General features: G+C 34.4%; 2 protein-coding genes across 2 annotated transcripts; both read left to right on the top strand.

The window, feature by feature from the left end:
* The first annotated feature begins 13,732 nt into the window (after positions 1–13,732).
* Positions 13,733–14,515, top strand: LOC132186131 (uncharacterized). The gene is made up of 2 exons (XM_059599956.1): positions 13,733–14,018; positions 14,316–14,515. Exons 1-2 carry the CDS (start codon positions 13,778–13,780, stop codon positions 14,402–14,404), a joined length of 330 nt encoding a protein of 109 aa, XP_059455939.1. The 5' UTR covers positions 13,733–13,777; the 3' UTR covers positions 14,405–14,515.
* Positions 14,516–16,728: 2,213 nt separating this feature from the next.
* LOC132186130 (uncharacterized) lies at positions 16,729–17,511 on the top strand. Its single transcript, XM_059599955.1, has 2 exons — positions 16,729–17,014; positions 17,312–17,511. Exons 1-2 carry the CDS (start codon positions 16,774–16,776, stop codon positions 17,398–17,400), a joined length of 330 nt encoding a protein of 109 aa, XP_059455938.1. The 5' UTR covers positions 16,729–16,773; the 3' UTR covers positions 17,401–17,511.
* Positions 17,512–18,172: the final 661 nt, after the last annotated feature.

Raw genomic sequence — 18,172 nt, 5'->3', positions numbered from 1 at the left:
CTTTGACATTGGGAAATACTTGTTATAGAACTTGCTTAACAAGCTTTCCCAAGATGTAATGGATCCGGGCGTGTTGGAGCCCAACCATGCCCTGGCTTTGTCTTGCAAAGAGAAAGGAAATAGTCTGAGATGGACAGATTCTTCGGAGAAATTTTGAAATTTGAAAGTGGCGCATATGTCCTTGAATTTCTTTACATGACTGTAAGGATTTTCAAGTTCTAGGCCATGGAACGATGGTAGGAGTTGGATGACATGAGGTTTCAAATCAAAATGAGTAGCATTGGTTGGTGGCAACACTATACACGAATGGGATGTAGTGAAGTCCACAGGTGCAAACAACTCCCTAAGTGACGTAGTGAAGTCCACATTCCAAGCTCTAGCTTGCTCGGGATTTCCAGCTCTAGCATCCTCATGCTCAGCCCTAGGTTCCTCTATGTTATCTTGTTGGTCTCCCATTTCACCTTTATCCTCACTCTCAATAGGTGCTCTTCGAGTTCTCCTAAGAGTTCTATCAATGTCGGGATCTAAAGGTGTCAAATCTAAGTTCAGGGATCTCCGACCAAGCTTACACCAATCTCGAGTGTTCAAACAAACTAATTAAACAACAATGAATAATCACAGAAAGGACACAAACACCCAAAAAAAGATAAATAAAAAAAATAGAATTAACTATTCAACAACAATATACCAAAGAAATTTCAAAGCAACAGCCAAAAAAAATGGGCTTAGTTGCTTTTGATGTTGCGCTCGAGCGCAGAAACAATGAGCTCGATCGTATATGTGCGTTCGCTGTGCGCTCGTGCGTACTTGCAGAATGGAGCGAGCGCAGGCACGCAGGCTGCATGCTGCATGCTGAAAAGGCTCGAGTGCGCTTGATCGCAGATGGAGTGCGATCGAGCATACTGACAGAAACTAAAAATCTCTGAAATAGCAGCAAGAGAAACAGAAACAACAAACTTTTTTTTTTTTTAAGATCAAAATGGCAGAAATAATAACAAATACAATAAAATAAAATTGCAAAAAGAAAAAGACTAGTAGAAAAATAAAATCAATCCAAATAAAAATCAATTTCACAAACAAACAAATCCACGGCAACGGCGCCAAAATTTGATGTACAAATTTAATTGTACTCGCAAGCGCACGACTCGTGTGCAATATAGCGTGTATGCAAGTGCGAGGTCGATCCACAGGGAATTGTGTTGTGAAAACTAATTCTTATCTAAACTAATCCTATTTTAACCTAGTTCCGAATTTCATGATTTTTGTCGTGCTAAAACAAAACATAAACTAAAGAAAATGATTAAATAAAATGGTAAAGAACACTAAGGTTTCAGAATCCACTTCGCTAAATCTTAACTCTATATTCTCGTATTTGTTCATACAATCGACAAACTACTGTGCTCAAACTGTTGTTCGATGTTTTACAAATATCAAGTTTAAATCATTCAATGAATCCACCCATTTTACAAATCACAACAATTATCCGATTTGAAATTAAATCATCCTATTTATCCGTTTGGCTAACGAATCACAACGGATATCCGATTTCAATCGAATGAATTGATGTATCCAAAGGACGAAACACATTAAATATCCAACTTCAACAATGACAGTTCATCACATTCAATTAAAAGATATAAATCAACCAATTGAATGAAAATATACAACATTCTTATTCGAAGTCAAAATTGTATAAACAAAATACGAGAATACATGAGTTTGTCAATGACGAAGCTTCATCTTCAACCTTAGTTGAAAGATTTAGCCTCTCATGATAACAATAACAACCAAAAATTGAATTGTCATCATCGTAAGAATAAAACTTACAATGGAAAACAAAGCAAAAGCTTCCCCACGGCAATACGTCGTAATTCAGCTTAAAACGGCCTCCCCCAATTGTGAGGCTTAGAGGTCTATTTATAGGGCTTATGAGAGCCCTATAAGCCCTAGTCATCCTAGGAATTTCAGAGATTTAAGTCCAAGCCCAATTAGGATAAAGAAAACCTAAGCCCAAATCGGAATATGATTCGCCCAGAATTGCGGTCCTATCTTGCGGCGTGATTTTGGCCTTGCGGGGCTCCGAATTGGGAAAATTATATTTCACAATGAATTGTAGTAGTTTGAGTTAGCTTTCTAGTGCTACTTGAATCACCTCAATCAGATATCTGAGATGAAAGTTATGGTCAAAATACCAAGACGTATTCATAATCCAATTTTGCATCCAATCCGATTTGACTTCAAATTGAGAAATTCCAAATTAATCATTTCCTTTATTTGATTAAACTTTAACCATGATTGGTTAAGCTTAACCATATCCTCTAAGTTTTCCCAATTTTCCCCTTTACGCTTGGAATTTTTCCAGAAACGCTTTCTTTTCTTCCAAAAGCCTATAAAACAAAGAAAATATAAAAATGCAGTAAAATGGCATAATTAACCAAAACCAAAGGATTAAAACATGCAAGTTAAGGGCTGAAAATATAAATATTTTAGCACTTATTAGCAACCACCATTCTGATGGTCACAGTCTCTAGGGTGAGAGCCGTCCCCACTCGTATAATAGTGACCGAGGGGAAAATGGTCACAAGGAATGCAATGTTCAGGAGAACACCCAGCGAAGCTAAGTAGACAGAGCCTTAGTAGATTTAAAGACAAAACTCGAGGCCATGGAGAAAAAGGTGAAGTATAAAGCTGCAGTAGTAAGCAAACTTTTCGCCGGGACGGAGACGCCCTTCACCAAGCAGGTGATCGATCATCCGCTCCCCAAAAAATTCAAAGTGCCTCAGATCCCGAGCTACAACGAGGTCAGGGATCCAACCGAGCATTTGGAAAATTACCGGATGCATATAGCGCTGCATGCCACGCCCGATGAAATTGTATGCCGGGCTTTCCCCACCACACTCTCGGGTAATGCCCAGGAATGGTTCTGAAGCTTGGTACCTAACTCAATAGGCACCTTTGAAGATCTTTCCTAATCCTACCTAACCCACTTCTTGGGATCCCGGGAACGGAAGAAGCCTTCTGAGTAACTTCTGACACTTCATCAGTAGGAAGGAGAAAGCCCAAAGGAGTTCATGATCCGGTTTGACGTCGAGAAGCTAAAAGTAGAAGACCCAACCGATGGTGTCTTATTTTCTGCCATTTATAATGGCATTTCTCCCATGCCGACAACCGAGCAACCTCCAAGAGCTACTACACAAAGCGGAGGAGTTTATCAACGAAGAAGAGACCTTAAAAGCAATGAAGTCCAGCCGGAAATTGCCAAAGAGGGTTCGAGGAGAAAATGAAGGATCATCAGAGATCGGATGGTCCAAAATCCTTCAAAAAGAAGTTTGGCGATTACGGTTTCACTCCTCTCAGTGCCAACATCTCTGAAGTCTAAATGGAGATCAAGAAGGACCCGAAGTATCGAAAGCCTGCAAAAATTCCAGGGGCCCCACCAAGTCAGAATTCTGACCGTTATTATGAGTTCCACGAAACTAACGACCATTACACAGAGGGTTGTGTTGTGCAAATATATACCTAAATTAATAGGCAAATAATTGTACGTTTTACTCGCAAGTGCACAAGATCAAACGATAGTATAGTGCAACAAGTACGAGATCGATCCCACGAAGATTGTTGATTTTGTTTTGAAATTGATAAAAATATCAAATTGTCACTAAATTGATATTGTGAAAAAGAAATAAAAAGATATAAAGATAAATGAAAAGGTAAAGGCTGGGCTTTGATATCCACCACTAATCATACTTAGATAATGTAACAATATGCCAATGATCCAATCATATTATGAATATCTAATGTTTGACAACCTAAGGGCATGGGTATATACTCCTTAAGCTATTGATTTTCCTAAGCAACGAGTTAGGCATGGGTGTATACTCTAAATTTTTTCTTTCTCAAAAGATTTAGCATGGGTGTATACTAAGTTGTTCTTTAAGAAAGTATAAATCTATGAAAATCGACAAACACGCAAAACCTAGGGCATAGGTGTATACTCCCGGTTTTCCATGTTGATTAACTCAAGAATTCAGTGTGAATTTCTTTTCTTACTCTTATTAATCCCAAGACTTAGTCATCCAGATTGATTTAATTAATTAATCCATACCACATGCATAGAATGGCCAATCACATACATATGATGAATTCAAGAAAACATGAACTAATCAAGTTAAGCAACACAATATCATTATCACAAAGGCGCTAATATTGAAATATTAAATAATCATAATTATGGCTTCAATCTAGCCCTCCTTAAGAGTTAGTTACACATAATTAAAGTAAAATTAAAAATGAAAAGGAAAGAAAGAATCGAAAATCACTCTTAGAAGTAGCCTCCAAATTCCTCTCCCAAAGTTGTGTCTATTCCAGCATGATTATTCTCAAGGTTTAGAGGTCTATTTATAGGGCTTTAGAAGTCTTTGTTACACTAGTAAACCTAGAAAATTCGTAGGGTTTAGTCCTATTATAAGTGGGGCTTGGAAAACCCTAATATGGAAGGAAAGGGCATTTTAGTGGCAGATTTTGGTTCTCCAGCGTACGGGTGTGATCGATCGTAGCCCGTGTGCACTCGATCGCAGGTGCGATCAATCACAAGTCTCCTGCGCTCGATCCCAGGTGCGATCGATCATAGGTCTCTTACGATCGATCACCACTACCAGAGACTTTAGCTTTTCCCAAATTTGCTCTTTAAGCTCAATACTTCTAGGTTTTCTTCCTTTTCTTCCAAAGGCCTACAAAGATACATAAAACACAGAAAATGAATAAAATGGCATAAACTAACAACACTAAGGAATTAACACATATAAGTTTAAGGGCTAAAATATGAATATTTTTGCACTTAACACACTCCCAAACTTACATATTGCTAGTTCCTTAGCAATACAAAACTAAATGCAAAATGAAAAACAGAAAACAAAAAGATAAATCCATCTTTCGTGGGATGTACAATTGCATTTAGCATATGTAACAAGCCTTTTAAACCCTAGGAATTCTCGAGAGGACGAGTGAAGTCTCGTGAGGGTTTTTCAGGAATGTTACCCACAAACATCATGCAAGAGTTCATGTTATCAAAAAATTAAGGTATCACCCAAAACCATGATTTTCACTCATTAGCAAGCTTAAAAAGATAAACTCCATCTTCAATATGAATTGAAATTTTAAAATTTAATCACTTACAAAAGACATGCTAAGGCATCACAAGTTCGAAAACAATGTAAAGTAAACTAGCACATAAATATGAAACTTCCAATTATTTCCAATGTGCAATGTCTCAATATCTCAAAGTTCACTGAAATCCCTATTAGAATGAACAACAATGGCATATTTTTCTTTTTCTTGTTTTCTTCGTTAGGTTGTGCAATGTTTGGTTCCCTTAAGCTTTCTAATTGACCTATTTAATGAGTGTTAAGTCAATGACTCCCAAACCAAATGGTTTTAGGACATTAGGTGTAGAGACATCCCTAGGACTTACTAACTCGAGTAAAAAAGGTTACGAAACCAAACTAGCCATGACATTAACCAAATCAAAATTCTTCACCTTTTGACGTGAACACTCAATGCTTTGAGGCAAGAGGTCCAGTTACTTAGTGAAAAGCTTATTAATGATCATATTATTATTATTTTTTTTCACATATATATATATGCCAAAGTATCAATCTAATAAATCATACAGTTTCACCCAAGATATAGAAACACAAACATCAGACTTCGTGTCATACCCCACAAATTATGTGCTAATGTGCTTGTGTAAGATCAAATCAAACATGTGAATTCTCAACTGTCCTAAGCAAGTAACCAAATTGAAAAACTCAATTATCAGATCATGTCTTCAAAATTTTAAGCTCACCGATGAAAATCAAATCACAATTTTTGAAGATCAACCAAAATTTCAAAACAACATGAACATGCATGTATTTATATATTTTTTTTCTGTTTCAAAAATGGGACAAAGTGTGTGTAAAGTGTCTCCCATACCCCCAAACTTAAATTACACATTGTCCCCAATGTGTGTATAACATGAAAAAATCTTACCTGGGAGATGGATGACATGTTTGGAATGGCATGGCTCATAGCACACCCCCAAACTTGAATTGAAGCACACTTGTCCCTGCAAAACAAAATACTAAAATAACAACGGAAAACAAAAAAAAAGAACTAAAAATAAAAATAAAAATAAATAAACAAGGAAATAAAAGGGATATTTTGTGGGGTGCCTCCCATGAACGCCAACTTTAACGTCTTTAGCCAGACTGTGGCACTTTAAACTTGAAGCACCAATCTTTCCTTCTCTTGCACCAAAGGGAATGAATCTTTTATGTTGCAAGGTGATTCCAAATGTCTATAGATCGGGGAGGACTACTCTGAGTTTTCTCAAATAGTTTCTCATCCGGTGGGGAATCATGATTTGGAATAAAGTAAGAAGAAAACTTAGGGAACTTTTCTATCTTGATGTCCTCAATTTGCTCATGTGGTAGCTCTAATAGACTTCTCTTCTGGCTTCTTTGTATTTTAGGATTAAGAACTAATGTTGAAGAAATCTCAATGCTGTCTTCTTTTTTCTGATGTGGCTCTTGTGAAACTTTGGTTTGCTTCTCCTTCCCCTCTTTCACTTGATTTTCAACCACTTCTTCACTCCTCAATGCGACAACTTGCTCATGATAGTAGGTGCACTCTTCCTCCATGTAGTGCTCATTAGGATTGGCCACCAACTGACTTTTACACTCTTCTTCTTTAAGGATATATAATATTTGCTTGAGATGAGCCTCCATCCTTTCAAATGATTGCATGCAAGAGTTCTCTATCCTTTCAAATGATTTCATGCTTTCCTCCATCACATCTAGCAACTCTTTAGAAACCTCAGGAGGAGGTGGTTCTTCTTGGTATTGTTGATATGAATGGTCATATTTGGTTGATGGTTCCTCTTCATGAGCTACTATCTTGAAAATTGATTGCCTCAGATTGGGGCTAAGACAAGAATAGGATTGACCATATAATTGTGGAGATGGCTCCTCTTCATGATAGCAAATACTCTCTTCCTCCATATAATGTCCATGAAGAGTGGTAACTGATTGACTTTGGGGCTCTTCCTTTTTGAGAAAATCTGTTCTTTGTGTACAGTAGGCCACCGTCCTTTTAACTGATTTCCAATGAGAGTTCTTCATCTCCTAAATTGCTGAATTGATCATAGCTAATGTTTTTTCAGAAAACTTGAAAGGAGGTGGTTCAGCCTGATATTGATGTTGTGGAGCTGATTGAGAGGAATATGCATGATCATAGAATTGCTGATATGAGTGATGTTGTTGTCCATGAGATTGTGAAGCATGAATTCCACAAGCTTAAGCTTGCCATGAGAGATTGGATTGTTGGCTCCATGATGGGTAACATGAATCAAAATTGCGGTCGTTCCCCGGTCTAAAGAACGACGTGTTCATGTGCCTCATAAAATTTGTTAGAAATTTGTCTCATTGTAGGACATCCTCTAATATGGTGATAAGGGTCATGGCAACATGAACATGGTCTATGGGGTGTTGGGATACAGCCCCACATGTGTGAAAACAAAAATAACAAAAGGTTAAAATAAAAACAAAATTAAAATTAAAACTTACGAAGATGCAGACTCAACTGACCCTGCATGAAAAGAAAAGAAGAAGAAAAAAAAAATCAGATCTATAATTAGTACAGTAACTGTGCTGCTATTCGGATGTGCGATTGATCGCTAATAGAGAGAGAGAGAGAGAGAGAGAGAGAGAAAGAGAGATTTTGGAGTGATTGAAAGAATTCAGATGAGGAAAGTTATGGTGATGATGATGGTGCTAATCATGCTTGTGCTTGTTGTGGCACAAGATGCTAATCCTCCCCCTCTGCCAGCACCACCAGCACCACAAGAACCTAAACATCAATGTGTTCCAAAGTGTGCTGCTAAGTGCTTTCTTTAGAAAAGGAAGAATCGTCGACAATATCTGCTTTGCTTTGATCTTCGTATGCTAAAATGCAAGATTTCTCTTCAAGATGTCGTTTGTAATTGCACCTTTGGTTGTGCACAATCAATGCCCACCAATTTCGGCTCAGGTATATATATTTAGAACATATTGGCTCCCATATCTATAGATTTTTCTCTATTATCAAATGATATTCATTCTGTGTTTTATATTTGTCAGATGCAGACAAAGTTGAAGCTTATGTGGAAACTTGCTACAGCAATTGCAAGAAGAATTATTAGCATGTATTTGCAATAATAAAAGAAAGAAGAGTGAGATTCATATAAAGACTAGTTTATATTTCCAATATTGTGTGGGCTGTGTTTTCTTATTATTTATCTTTGGCATTATAATGCAACATTGTAACCATGACAAGCATTGCCTAATAAATCTTTTCCTATCTTTATAATATGACATTCAGAATTTGAAGTGGGAAATGTTTGCTATTCCGAAAATGATTATTATAAGCTAATTATAGCTAACAAATAATTAATTGAAATTAAGTCACTTCAAAAAATAGAGTGTTTTTTGACGTGGCAAACAGTAATACACTTTTTGCCACGTTGATAATTATTGACGTGGTTACAGTAACACGACAGTAAAAACTTTATCGACATGGCGCATTTCCGCACGTCAATAATTATTGACATGCCATTTTAACAAGTCAATAATTATTGACGCGTCGGAATGCCACATCAATGATTATTGACGTGTCAAAATGGCACGTCAATAAATAGTGACGTGTCATTTTGACACATCAATAATTCTTGACTTGTCATTTTGACATGTCAATAATTATTGACGTGTCAAAATGACACGTCAATAATTATTGACGTGCCATTATTTCACAGGTCAAAAATTAATTAATTAATAATATTAATTATTTGTACCTATATTAAGTAACAAAATTTAATTAATTGGTTAACAAAATTAGATAACACTATATACATTATCACTGCAGTCATCTCGCATGAAACAGACGATAGCATACGAGGCCAGTTAATGGAAGACATCTAGACCACACTACGAGCTGCTCCTTTGTGGGAAATGAGCCATGTTCGCCGAGAAGAAAACCAAGTAGCACACGAACTAGCTGCTTTAACGGTAAAAGAGAGTTTGAATATGGTGTGGTTTTCTAACCCACCGGCAAGTATTTGTGATCTATTGCAAGCAGAAATTTCTGCGTTGCCTAATTCAATATAAATGCAAAGTCTGCAACTTTCAAAAAAAGAAAAGAAAAAGATTACAATATTAATTGGTACCTATATTAAGTAACAAAATTTAATTGGTATATGTCGTCATATATTAAGAGATATATTCAAACCCATTAAAATTTTATAAAACTAGTTAATGCTCTTGTCTCTTACATGCAATGCTTTCACTATATATGGTTATTATATGTGCTTTGCATTATTTAATTTATGGTTATTAATTAATAGTACTTAACAAAATATATATGGCTATTACTTAATAATAAAATTTATTATAATTAGTGTGTAGAGGTAGGGATCATATAATTAGTTTCTATAATATCTATTCCGGCGTTCGGTGGTTTAATTTTCACCAAATTAACAATGTACCTAACGTTGTCGTTTCCCTGATGCGATATCACAATTATAGTTTGAGGAACTCTTTGGTGAAACCCTAAGCCCCCTTCTAGAGCCCTGTGAAACGCTAAGCCCCTAGAGGCTGCCAGGGGATGAGGGATGCCCACACCGTGATCCCTCCTCCCTTCGACTCTCCTCGCTTTGCTAGTATTTTACCAATGCCCCGTCCCCGTGCCCCTCTTCCTCCCTGCCTTTCCTTTCCCCCTCTGCTTTTTCTCCATTTTTTGCCTTTGGTCTTGTCGTTCCCTCGGCCGCTTCCTTCCCCGCCATCTCTATCTGCAGCGTTCCCTGCTTGGGTTGAAACGGTTTGGGTGCTGGATCGGCTTGCCTTCGACCGATCCTCCGTCCTCTCTGTGGGTATTGCTTTTGGGGGTTTTCACTCAAACTCTCCCGCGCCAAGCTTTTTATGCCACCTTCCGTAGCAGTTTCTGACCAGCTCGCGATCGGCCTCCTCCGGCTGACGTGACCCGCTTTACTTGTTTTTTGCATTTATTTCCCTGTATTTTTGTTTTTAGGTAATTTCTTTACCTACATTTGTTTTACTATTCCTTTTATTTCCCTGTATGGTTTTTTCTTTTTGCTTGTAATAAGGCTCTCTCCTCCTGCTTCGTTGTGCCCAGTTGCTGCCCATTATTACTGGTCCAAACCCTTGGGTTATGAATGTTAATTTTATCTTGACCTTCGGGTCGAGGATGATGAGTATCGGTTTGAGGGTTTTGCTCTCAAAGCTAAGGAATAGACGCTACCTAAGCATTAGATGATGTCTGTTTGATGCAGATCAGAATTTTTAAACCTGATGATTAGTCATAGGTTAGCGGATACTGTGTTATGGTTGATTTGGCCTATTGTTGATGACTGTATCTTTAGCTTCGGCTATGATTTACTTCAAAACTTTTTCTTCTGTTTGTAAGAGCTTTAGGCTCACGACTTTTATCATTGAATCAGTATGATATGTTTCAAAAAAAAAAAAAAAAAAAAAAAAAAAAATTATGCAATGCTTTCACTATATATGGTTATTATATATATGCGCTTTATATTCTTTAATTTATGGCTATTAATTAATAGTAGGTAACAAAATATCTATGGTTATTAATTAAAGTGATATAGTATTAATACATATCACATTTTCAATATTCTAGGAATATTAATACATATATGTATTATCTTAGTTTTAAGTATATAGTATTTTTTAAAAAATAAGTGATCATATAATTTTTTTTCTCTTATTATTTTCAATATATTTTTTTGACGTGTCAAATGTAACACGCGAATAATTTCTTGACGTGTCACATTTTGACATGTCAATAATTATTGACGTGCCATTATTTCACACGTCAAAAATTAATTAATTAATAATATTAATTATTTCGTTCAAAAAATATTAGGTAACAAAATTTAATTGGTATATGTATAATTGGTATATGGTTATTAATTAATATTAGGTAACAAAATATATATGGCTTTAATTAATAATAAAAATTATGCAATGCTGTTATTATATATAGGGTTAAATACCAAATACCCCCCTGAAGTTTGGTAACTTTATTTTTACCCCCTTTGGGGTTTCATTTTTAACACAGGACCCCCTTGAGGTTTTGATAAGTGACCAAGTTAGTCCATCCCTTAGTTGACCGTTAAGACTGACACGTGAACCAATCAGATGTTGACACGTGGCACATATTTAATTTTTTTTCTTTTTCTTTTTAAAAAAAAATACATTTTTTTTTAATTTTTAAAAAAAATTAACTATGTGCTACGTGTCAACATCTGATTGGTCCACGTATTAGTCCTAACAGTCAACTAACGGATGGATTAACTTGGTCCTTTATCCAAACCTCAGGGGGGTATTTGGTATTTTACCCTTATATACATGGAGATAAATTTCTTATACCCTGACAATTAAACATCGTCTAATAAATATTTTCCTATCTTTATAATATGACATTCCGAATTTGAAGTGGGAAATGTTTCCTATTCCGAAAATGATTATTATCAGCTAATTATAGCTAACAAATAATTAATTGAAATCAAGTTATATATCCATCAACAAAATACTAGTAGTTTTCCTTCCTTTTTTTTTTTTTTGTGAGGAAGGGGCATGCATTTTCAACATTGCAGAGCCAAGCACTTAGAGATGGAAAAATTGAATTGATATTTTCATGGAGGATCCTGAAAATTTACATGGGAACATCATATACTATGGACTTTATGAAATATAATGTCATAATGAAATTGCTCTTTACTGTTCACTTGGAAATATGGACGATTTATTGTAAAAAAAAAAGTAAAAAAAAAAGAGACTTGACGAAATATAATGTCATAATGAAATAGCTCCTCTACTGTTCACTTGGAAATATGGAGGATTTATTGTAAAAAAAAAAAACACATACTTACCCTTGATGTATTATGTGCTTTTGCAATTAAAAATTTACAATGTCGCTATTCCATATTTTAATCCATATTAATTACACTCTATCGATATGGTTTAGGGGTAAATCAAACAGTAAACAAGTAAAATTTTTTTGTCCTTAAAGGTAGTTCAATCGGTTGTAGACCACGTCTCATGAAGCGGTAGTCACTAGTTCGAATTTTTTCTCCCGCTTCCATTAGGTGGATATGTTAAAAAAAAAAAAAATGTAAAATTTTCTTTATTATAAAACTTATAAAAATACAAAATTACTTTAATTAAATAATTATTTTAAAAAAAATTAAACCCACGGCTATTTTTTTATTTTAATTGGTTTTAGAAACTTCACTTAATTACATCCCAGGCTGCCATTGGCATTTTTTATTTTTTTTTTCCAAAACATGGGTATATTGGTATCCTCTGTTAGGAATTTACCACAGTCATAATTAAGGGCGTGTAATTAAAAAGACTTAAAACATGCGGTACTGACATTATAAATTTATAAACTTTGAAAATATAATTGCAAAAGCGCCTATTTATCATGAGGCAAGTAAAGTTTTCAAAAATAAAAGATCTTATTCCAATTGGACGGTGCAATTTTAGAGTTCGAAATGACTTCATTTTAAATAAAGTGACAAACACTCACCGAAAACGGATTAGGATCCCCTATAATTTATTTGAAATTGTAAATTCTCAAATTATAGAATTTATGCCATTTCTAGGCATTTAAATTCTTTAAAAATACTACTTACTAAAAATGTGGCTTGTTGTTCAAGCTGCTATGACGATTAAGTGGGATGGTCCGATGAGACTCTATTGAAATAATAAGTCCGCAATCAGCATGGTACAGCATGCTCATAATCTGATACAGCATGAACGAAGAAAACACATTGAAATTCATAGACACTTCATCAAAGAAAAGTTGGAGAGCGGATACATTTGTACACCTTATGTGCCTACACATGGCCAACTCGCTGATGGACTTACCAATGGGTTAAGTAGTTCAGTGCCGATTGTTGAGTCAGAAATTCTCTCGTAGTGGTGCGAAATTTCTGATGTCAAAGCATGCCATCAGCGTTCGTATAAGCGCCTTCTTGATCTCTTCATTCGGCTTGACATACACAACAAATTTGGACTACTTAGTAAATTTAGGGGCGTACAATCGAGCTTTGGCTTCCTGGACGAATCTTGGAAAATACACCTCGAACCTTTTTCCCACGAAACTACTTAATCTACTCCATGTTCCATAGTACCATAGCAAGTAAGTAGTACATTCTTGGCATGTCACAAACGCTTGGTCTCATCAGATAACTTAAAAGTAGACGTATGCATCAAATGCTATATAAATGCTTTTAGGGTGCCTAAAACCTTTTTTTTTTTTGAAAAGGATTTCACTAAAAATATTTTTCAATGATAAATATTTCAATGGGAACAAACAAAGTCTTAATTAGATTATTTTAAGCCGGCCATGATATATTGATATGGGTATAAAGTCATTTTAATTAATGTGTTTCTTGAATTCTCAAGAATAATTACTATTTTATACAATTATGGCAACATCTTCAATATTGGATATTTACTAAAAGGCAAGAAGATCTAAACGTGTATAGATTAAAAGATTTTTTATAGATGGCCAAAACTTCAATACTCATTTTTATGTCCACTCATTGATGACAAATTAAGTGTTCCAAGTCTATAAATTAAATCGTGATGTTGTACTCAACTTCAAAATCACTATAGTTTCAATATATACATAGAGAGATTTTGGAGTCATAGAAGGAGTTAAGATGAGAAGAGTTATAGTGATGATGACAGTGCTAATTATGCTTGTGCTTGTTGTTGCACAAGCCAATGCTGATTCTCGCTGCACTGCAAACTGTGGTCCTGGGTGTCTTTCTGAGAAGAAGAGCAGTAATCTACTATACCTGCTTTGCTCCGATCTCTGTACGCTAAAATGCATTAAGTCTCCTACAGATAGCGTTTATAGTTGTACCTCTGATTGTGCACACTCAATACGCATCTTCTCAGGTATATATATATATATAAAAGAGAAATGATAGAATTTCATCATTCAATTGGGTCTTTCGCACATTTCTTATATATATGGAGATAAATTTCTTTCTAAATACATGTTATATATTCATCTATAACCTATATTTTTTATAAATCTACCATTGAATATGTGGAGCTCTCACCTACAAATTTAATGTTGGATTTGCCCGTCTCTTATATGGAAATTGACAAGAGACGAAAAAAAGAAGAAGAAAATAAACCATTTTTCTTCTTTCTATTATCAAATTATATTCACGTGTTTATATTTGGCAGAAGAAGATAAAGGCGGAGATAAACTGGCAGCTTATGTGAAAGATTATGTGGAAGATTGCTACAACAATTGCAACAAGAAGAATAATTAGCATGTATTCTCTTATTATCTTTGGCGTTATAATGCAACTTGTAACCCTGACAATTAAGCATCGTCTAATAAATCCTTTCCTATCTTTATAATATGGCATTCAGAATTTGAAGTGGGAAATGTTTGCTATTCCGAAAATGATTATTATCAGCTAATTATAGCTAACAAATAATTAATTGAAATTAAGTTATATATCCATCTACAAAATACTAGTAGTTTCCCTTCCCTTTTTTTTTTTTTTTTTTTTTGTGAGGAAGGGGCATGCATTGTCAACATTGGAGAGCCAAGCACTTAGAGATGGAAAAATTGAATTGATATTTTCATGGAGGATCCTGAAAATTTACATGGGAGCATCATATACTATGGACTTTATGAAATATAATGTCATAATGAAATTGCTCTTTACTGTTCACTTGGAAATATGGATGATTTATTGTAAAAAAAAAAAAAAAGAGACTTGACGAAATATAATGTCATAATGAAATACTCCTCTACTATTCACTTGGAAATATGGAGGATTTATTGTAAAAAAAAAAACAAAAAAACAAAAAAAAACAAAAAAAACATACTTACCCTTGATGTATTATGCGCTTTTGCAATTAAAAATTTACAATGTCGCTATTCCATATTTTAATCCATATTAATTACACTCTATCGATATGGTTTAGGGGTAAATCAAACAGTAAACAAGGAAAATTTTCTTGTCCCTAAAGGTAGTTCAATCGGTTGCAGACCACGTCTCATGAAACGGTAGTCACTAGTTCGAATTCTTTCTCCCGCTTCCATTGTGTGGATATGTTAAAAAAAAAAAAAATGTAAAATTTTCTTTATTACAAAACTTATAAAAATACAAAATTACTTTAATTAAATAATTATTTTAAAAAAAATTAAGCCCACGGCTATTTTTTTATTTTAATTGGTTTTACAAACTTCACTTAATTACATCCCAGGCTGCCATTGGAATTTTCTTTTTTTCCAAAACATGGGTATATTGGTGTCCTCTGTTAGGAATTTACCACAGTCATAATTGAGGGCGTGTAATTAAAAAGACTTAAAACATGCGGTACTGACATTATAAATTTATAAACTTTGAAAATATAATTGCAAAAGCGTCTATTTATCATGAGGCAAGTAAAGTTTTCAAAAATAAAAGATCTTATTCCAATTGGACGGTGCAATTTTAGAGTTCGAAATGACTTCATTTCAAATAAAGTCACAAACACTCACCAAAAACGGAGTAGGATCCCCTATAATTTATTTGAAATTGTAAATTCTCAAATTATAGAATTTATGCCATTTCTAGGCATTAAAATTCTTTAAAAATGCTACTTACTAAAAATGTGGCTTGTTGTTCAAGCCGCTATGACGATTAAGTGGGATGGTCCGATGAGACTCTATTGTAATAATAAGTCTGCAATCAGCATGGTACAGCATGCTCATAATCCGATACAGCATGAACGAAGAAAACACATTGAAATTCATAGACACTTCATCAAAGAAAAGTTGGAGAGCGGATACATTTGTACACCTTATGTGCCTACACATGGCCAACTCGCTGATGGACTTACCAATGGGTTAAGTAGTCCAGTGCCGATTGTTGAGTCAGAAATTCTCCTGTAGTTGTGCGAAATTTCTGATGTCAAAGCATGCCATCAGCGTTCGTATAAGCGCCTTCTTGATCTCTTCATTCGGCTTGACATACACAACAAATTTGGACTACTTAGTAAATTTAGGGGCGTACAATCGAGCTTTGGCTTCCTGGACGAATCTTGGAAAATACACCTCGAACCTTTTTCCCACGAAACTACTTAATCTACTCCATGTTCCATAGTACCATAGCAAGTAAGTAGTACATTCTTGGCATGTCACAAACGCTTGGTCTCATCAGATAACTTAAAAGTAGACGTATGCATCAAATGCTATATAAATGCTTTTAGGGTGCCTAAAACCTTTTTTTTTTTTTTGAAAAGGATTTCACTAAAAATATTTTTCAATGATAAATATTTCAATGGGAACAAACAAAGTCTTAATTAGATTATTTTAAGCCGGCCATGATATATTGATATGGGTATAAAGTCATTTTAATTAATGTGTTTCTTGAATTCTCAAGAATAATTACTATTTTATACAATTATGGCAACATCTTCAATATTGGATATTTACTAAAAGGCAAGAAGATCTAAACGTGTATAGATTAAAAGATTTTTTATAGATGGCCAAAACTTCAATACTCATTTTTATGTCCACTCATTGATGACAAATTAAGTGTTCCAAGTCTATAAATTAAATCGTGATGTTGTACTCAACTTCAAAATCACTATAGTTTCAATATATACATAGAGAGATTTTGGAGTCATAGAAGGAGTTAAGATGAGAAGAGTTATAGTGATGATGACAGTGCTAATTATGCTTGTGCTTGTTGTTGCACAAGCCAATGCTGATTCTCGCTGCACTGCAAACTGTGGTCCTGGGTGTCTTTCTGAGAAGAAGAGCAGTAATCTACTATACCTGCTTTGCTCCGATCTCTGTACGCTAAAATGCATTAAGTCTCCTACAGATAGCGTTTATAGTTGTACCTCTGATTGTGCACACTCAATACGCATCTTCTCAGGTATATATATATATATAAAAGAGAAATGATAGAATTTCATCATTCAATTGGGTCTTTCGCACATTTCTTATATATATGGAGATAAATTTCTTTCTAAATACATGTTATATATTCATCTATAACCTATATTTTTTATAAATCTACCATTGAATATGTGGAGCTCTCACCTACAAATTTAATGTTGGATTTGCCCGTCTCTTATATGGAAATTGACAAGAGACGAAAAAAAGAAGAAGAAAATAAACCATTTTTCTTCTTTCTATTATCAAATTATATTCACGTGTTTATATTTGGCAGAAGAAGATAAAGGCGGAGATAAACTGGCAGCTTATGTGAAAGATTATGTGGAAGATTGCTACAACAATTGCAACAAGAAGAATAATTAGCATGTATTCTCTTATTATCTTTGGCGTTATAATGCAACTTGTAACCCTGACAATTAAGCATCGTCTAATAAATCCTTTCCTATCTTTATAATATGGCATTCAGAATTTGAAGTGGGAAATGTTTGCTATTCCGAAAATGATTATTATCAGCTAATTATAGCTAACAAATAATTAATTGAAATTAAGTTATATATCCATCTACAAAATACTAGTAGTTTCCCTTCCCTTTTTTTTTTTTTTTTTTTTTGTGAGGAAGGGGCATGCATTGTCAACATTGGAGAGCCAAGCACTTAGAGATGGAAAAATTGAATTGATATTTTCATGGAGGATCCTGAAAATTTACATGGGAGCATCATATACTATGGACTTTATGAAATATAATGTCATAATGAAATTGCTCTTTACTGTTCACTTGGAAATATGGATGATTTATTGTAAAAAAAAAAAAAAAGAGACTTGACGAAATATAATGTCATAATGAAATACTCCTCTACTATTCACTTGGAAATATGGAGGATTTATTGTAAAAAAAAAAACAAAAAAACAAAAAAAAACAAAAAAAACATACTTACCCTTGATGTATTATGCGCTTTTGCAATTAAAAATTTACAATGTCGCTATTCCATATTTTAATCCATATTAATTACACTCTATCGATATGGTTTAGGGGTAAATCAAACAGTAAACAAGGAAAATTTTCTTGTCCCTAAAGGTAGTTCAATCGGTTGCAGACCACGTCTCATGAAACGGTAGTCACTAGTTCGAATTCTTT

This window comes from Corylus avellana, chromosome ca7, assembly GCF_901000735.1.
Source record: "Corylus avellana chromosome ca7, CavTom2PMs-1.0".
NCBI classification, from domain to species: domain Eukaryota; kingdom Viridiplantae; phylum Streptophyta; class Magnoliopsida; order Fagales; family Betulaceae; genus Corylus; species Corylus avellana.
The sequence above is the reverse complement of the archived record's forward strand: the minus strand, read 5'-3'. Positions and strand labels throughout refer to the sequence as shown.

What these genes read in the sequence shown, in the direction of transcription:
- LOC132186131 (XM_059599956.1), top strand. Translation starts at nt 13,778, where the DNA reads ATGAGAAGAGTTATAGTGATGATGACAGTGCTAATTATGCTTGTGCTT. An exon ending in CTCAATACGCATCTTCTCAG is followed by an intron (nt 14,019 to 14,315) that starts GTATATATATAT and finishes TATATTTGGCAG; the next exon opens with AAGAAGATAAAGGCGGAGAT.
- LOC132186130 (XM_059599955.1), top strand. Translation starts at nt 16,774, where the DNA reads ATGAGAAGAGTTATAGTGATGATGACAGTGCTAATTATGCTTGTGCTT. An exon ending in CTCAATACGCATCTTCTCAG is followed by an intron (nt 17,015 to 17,311) that starts GTATATATATAT and finishes TATATTTGGCAG; the next exon opens with AAGAAGATAAAGGCGGAGAT.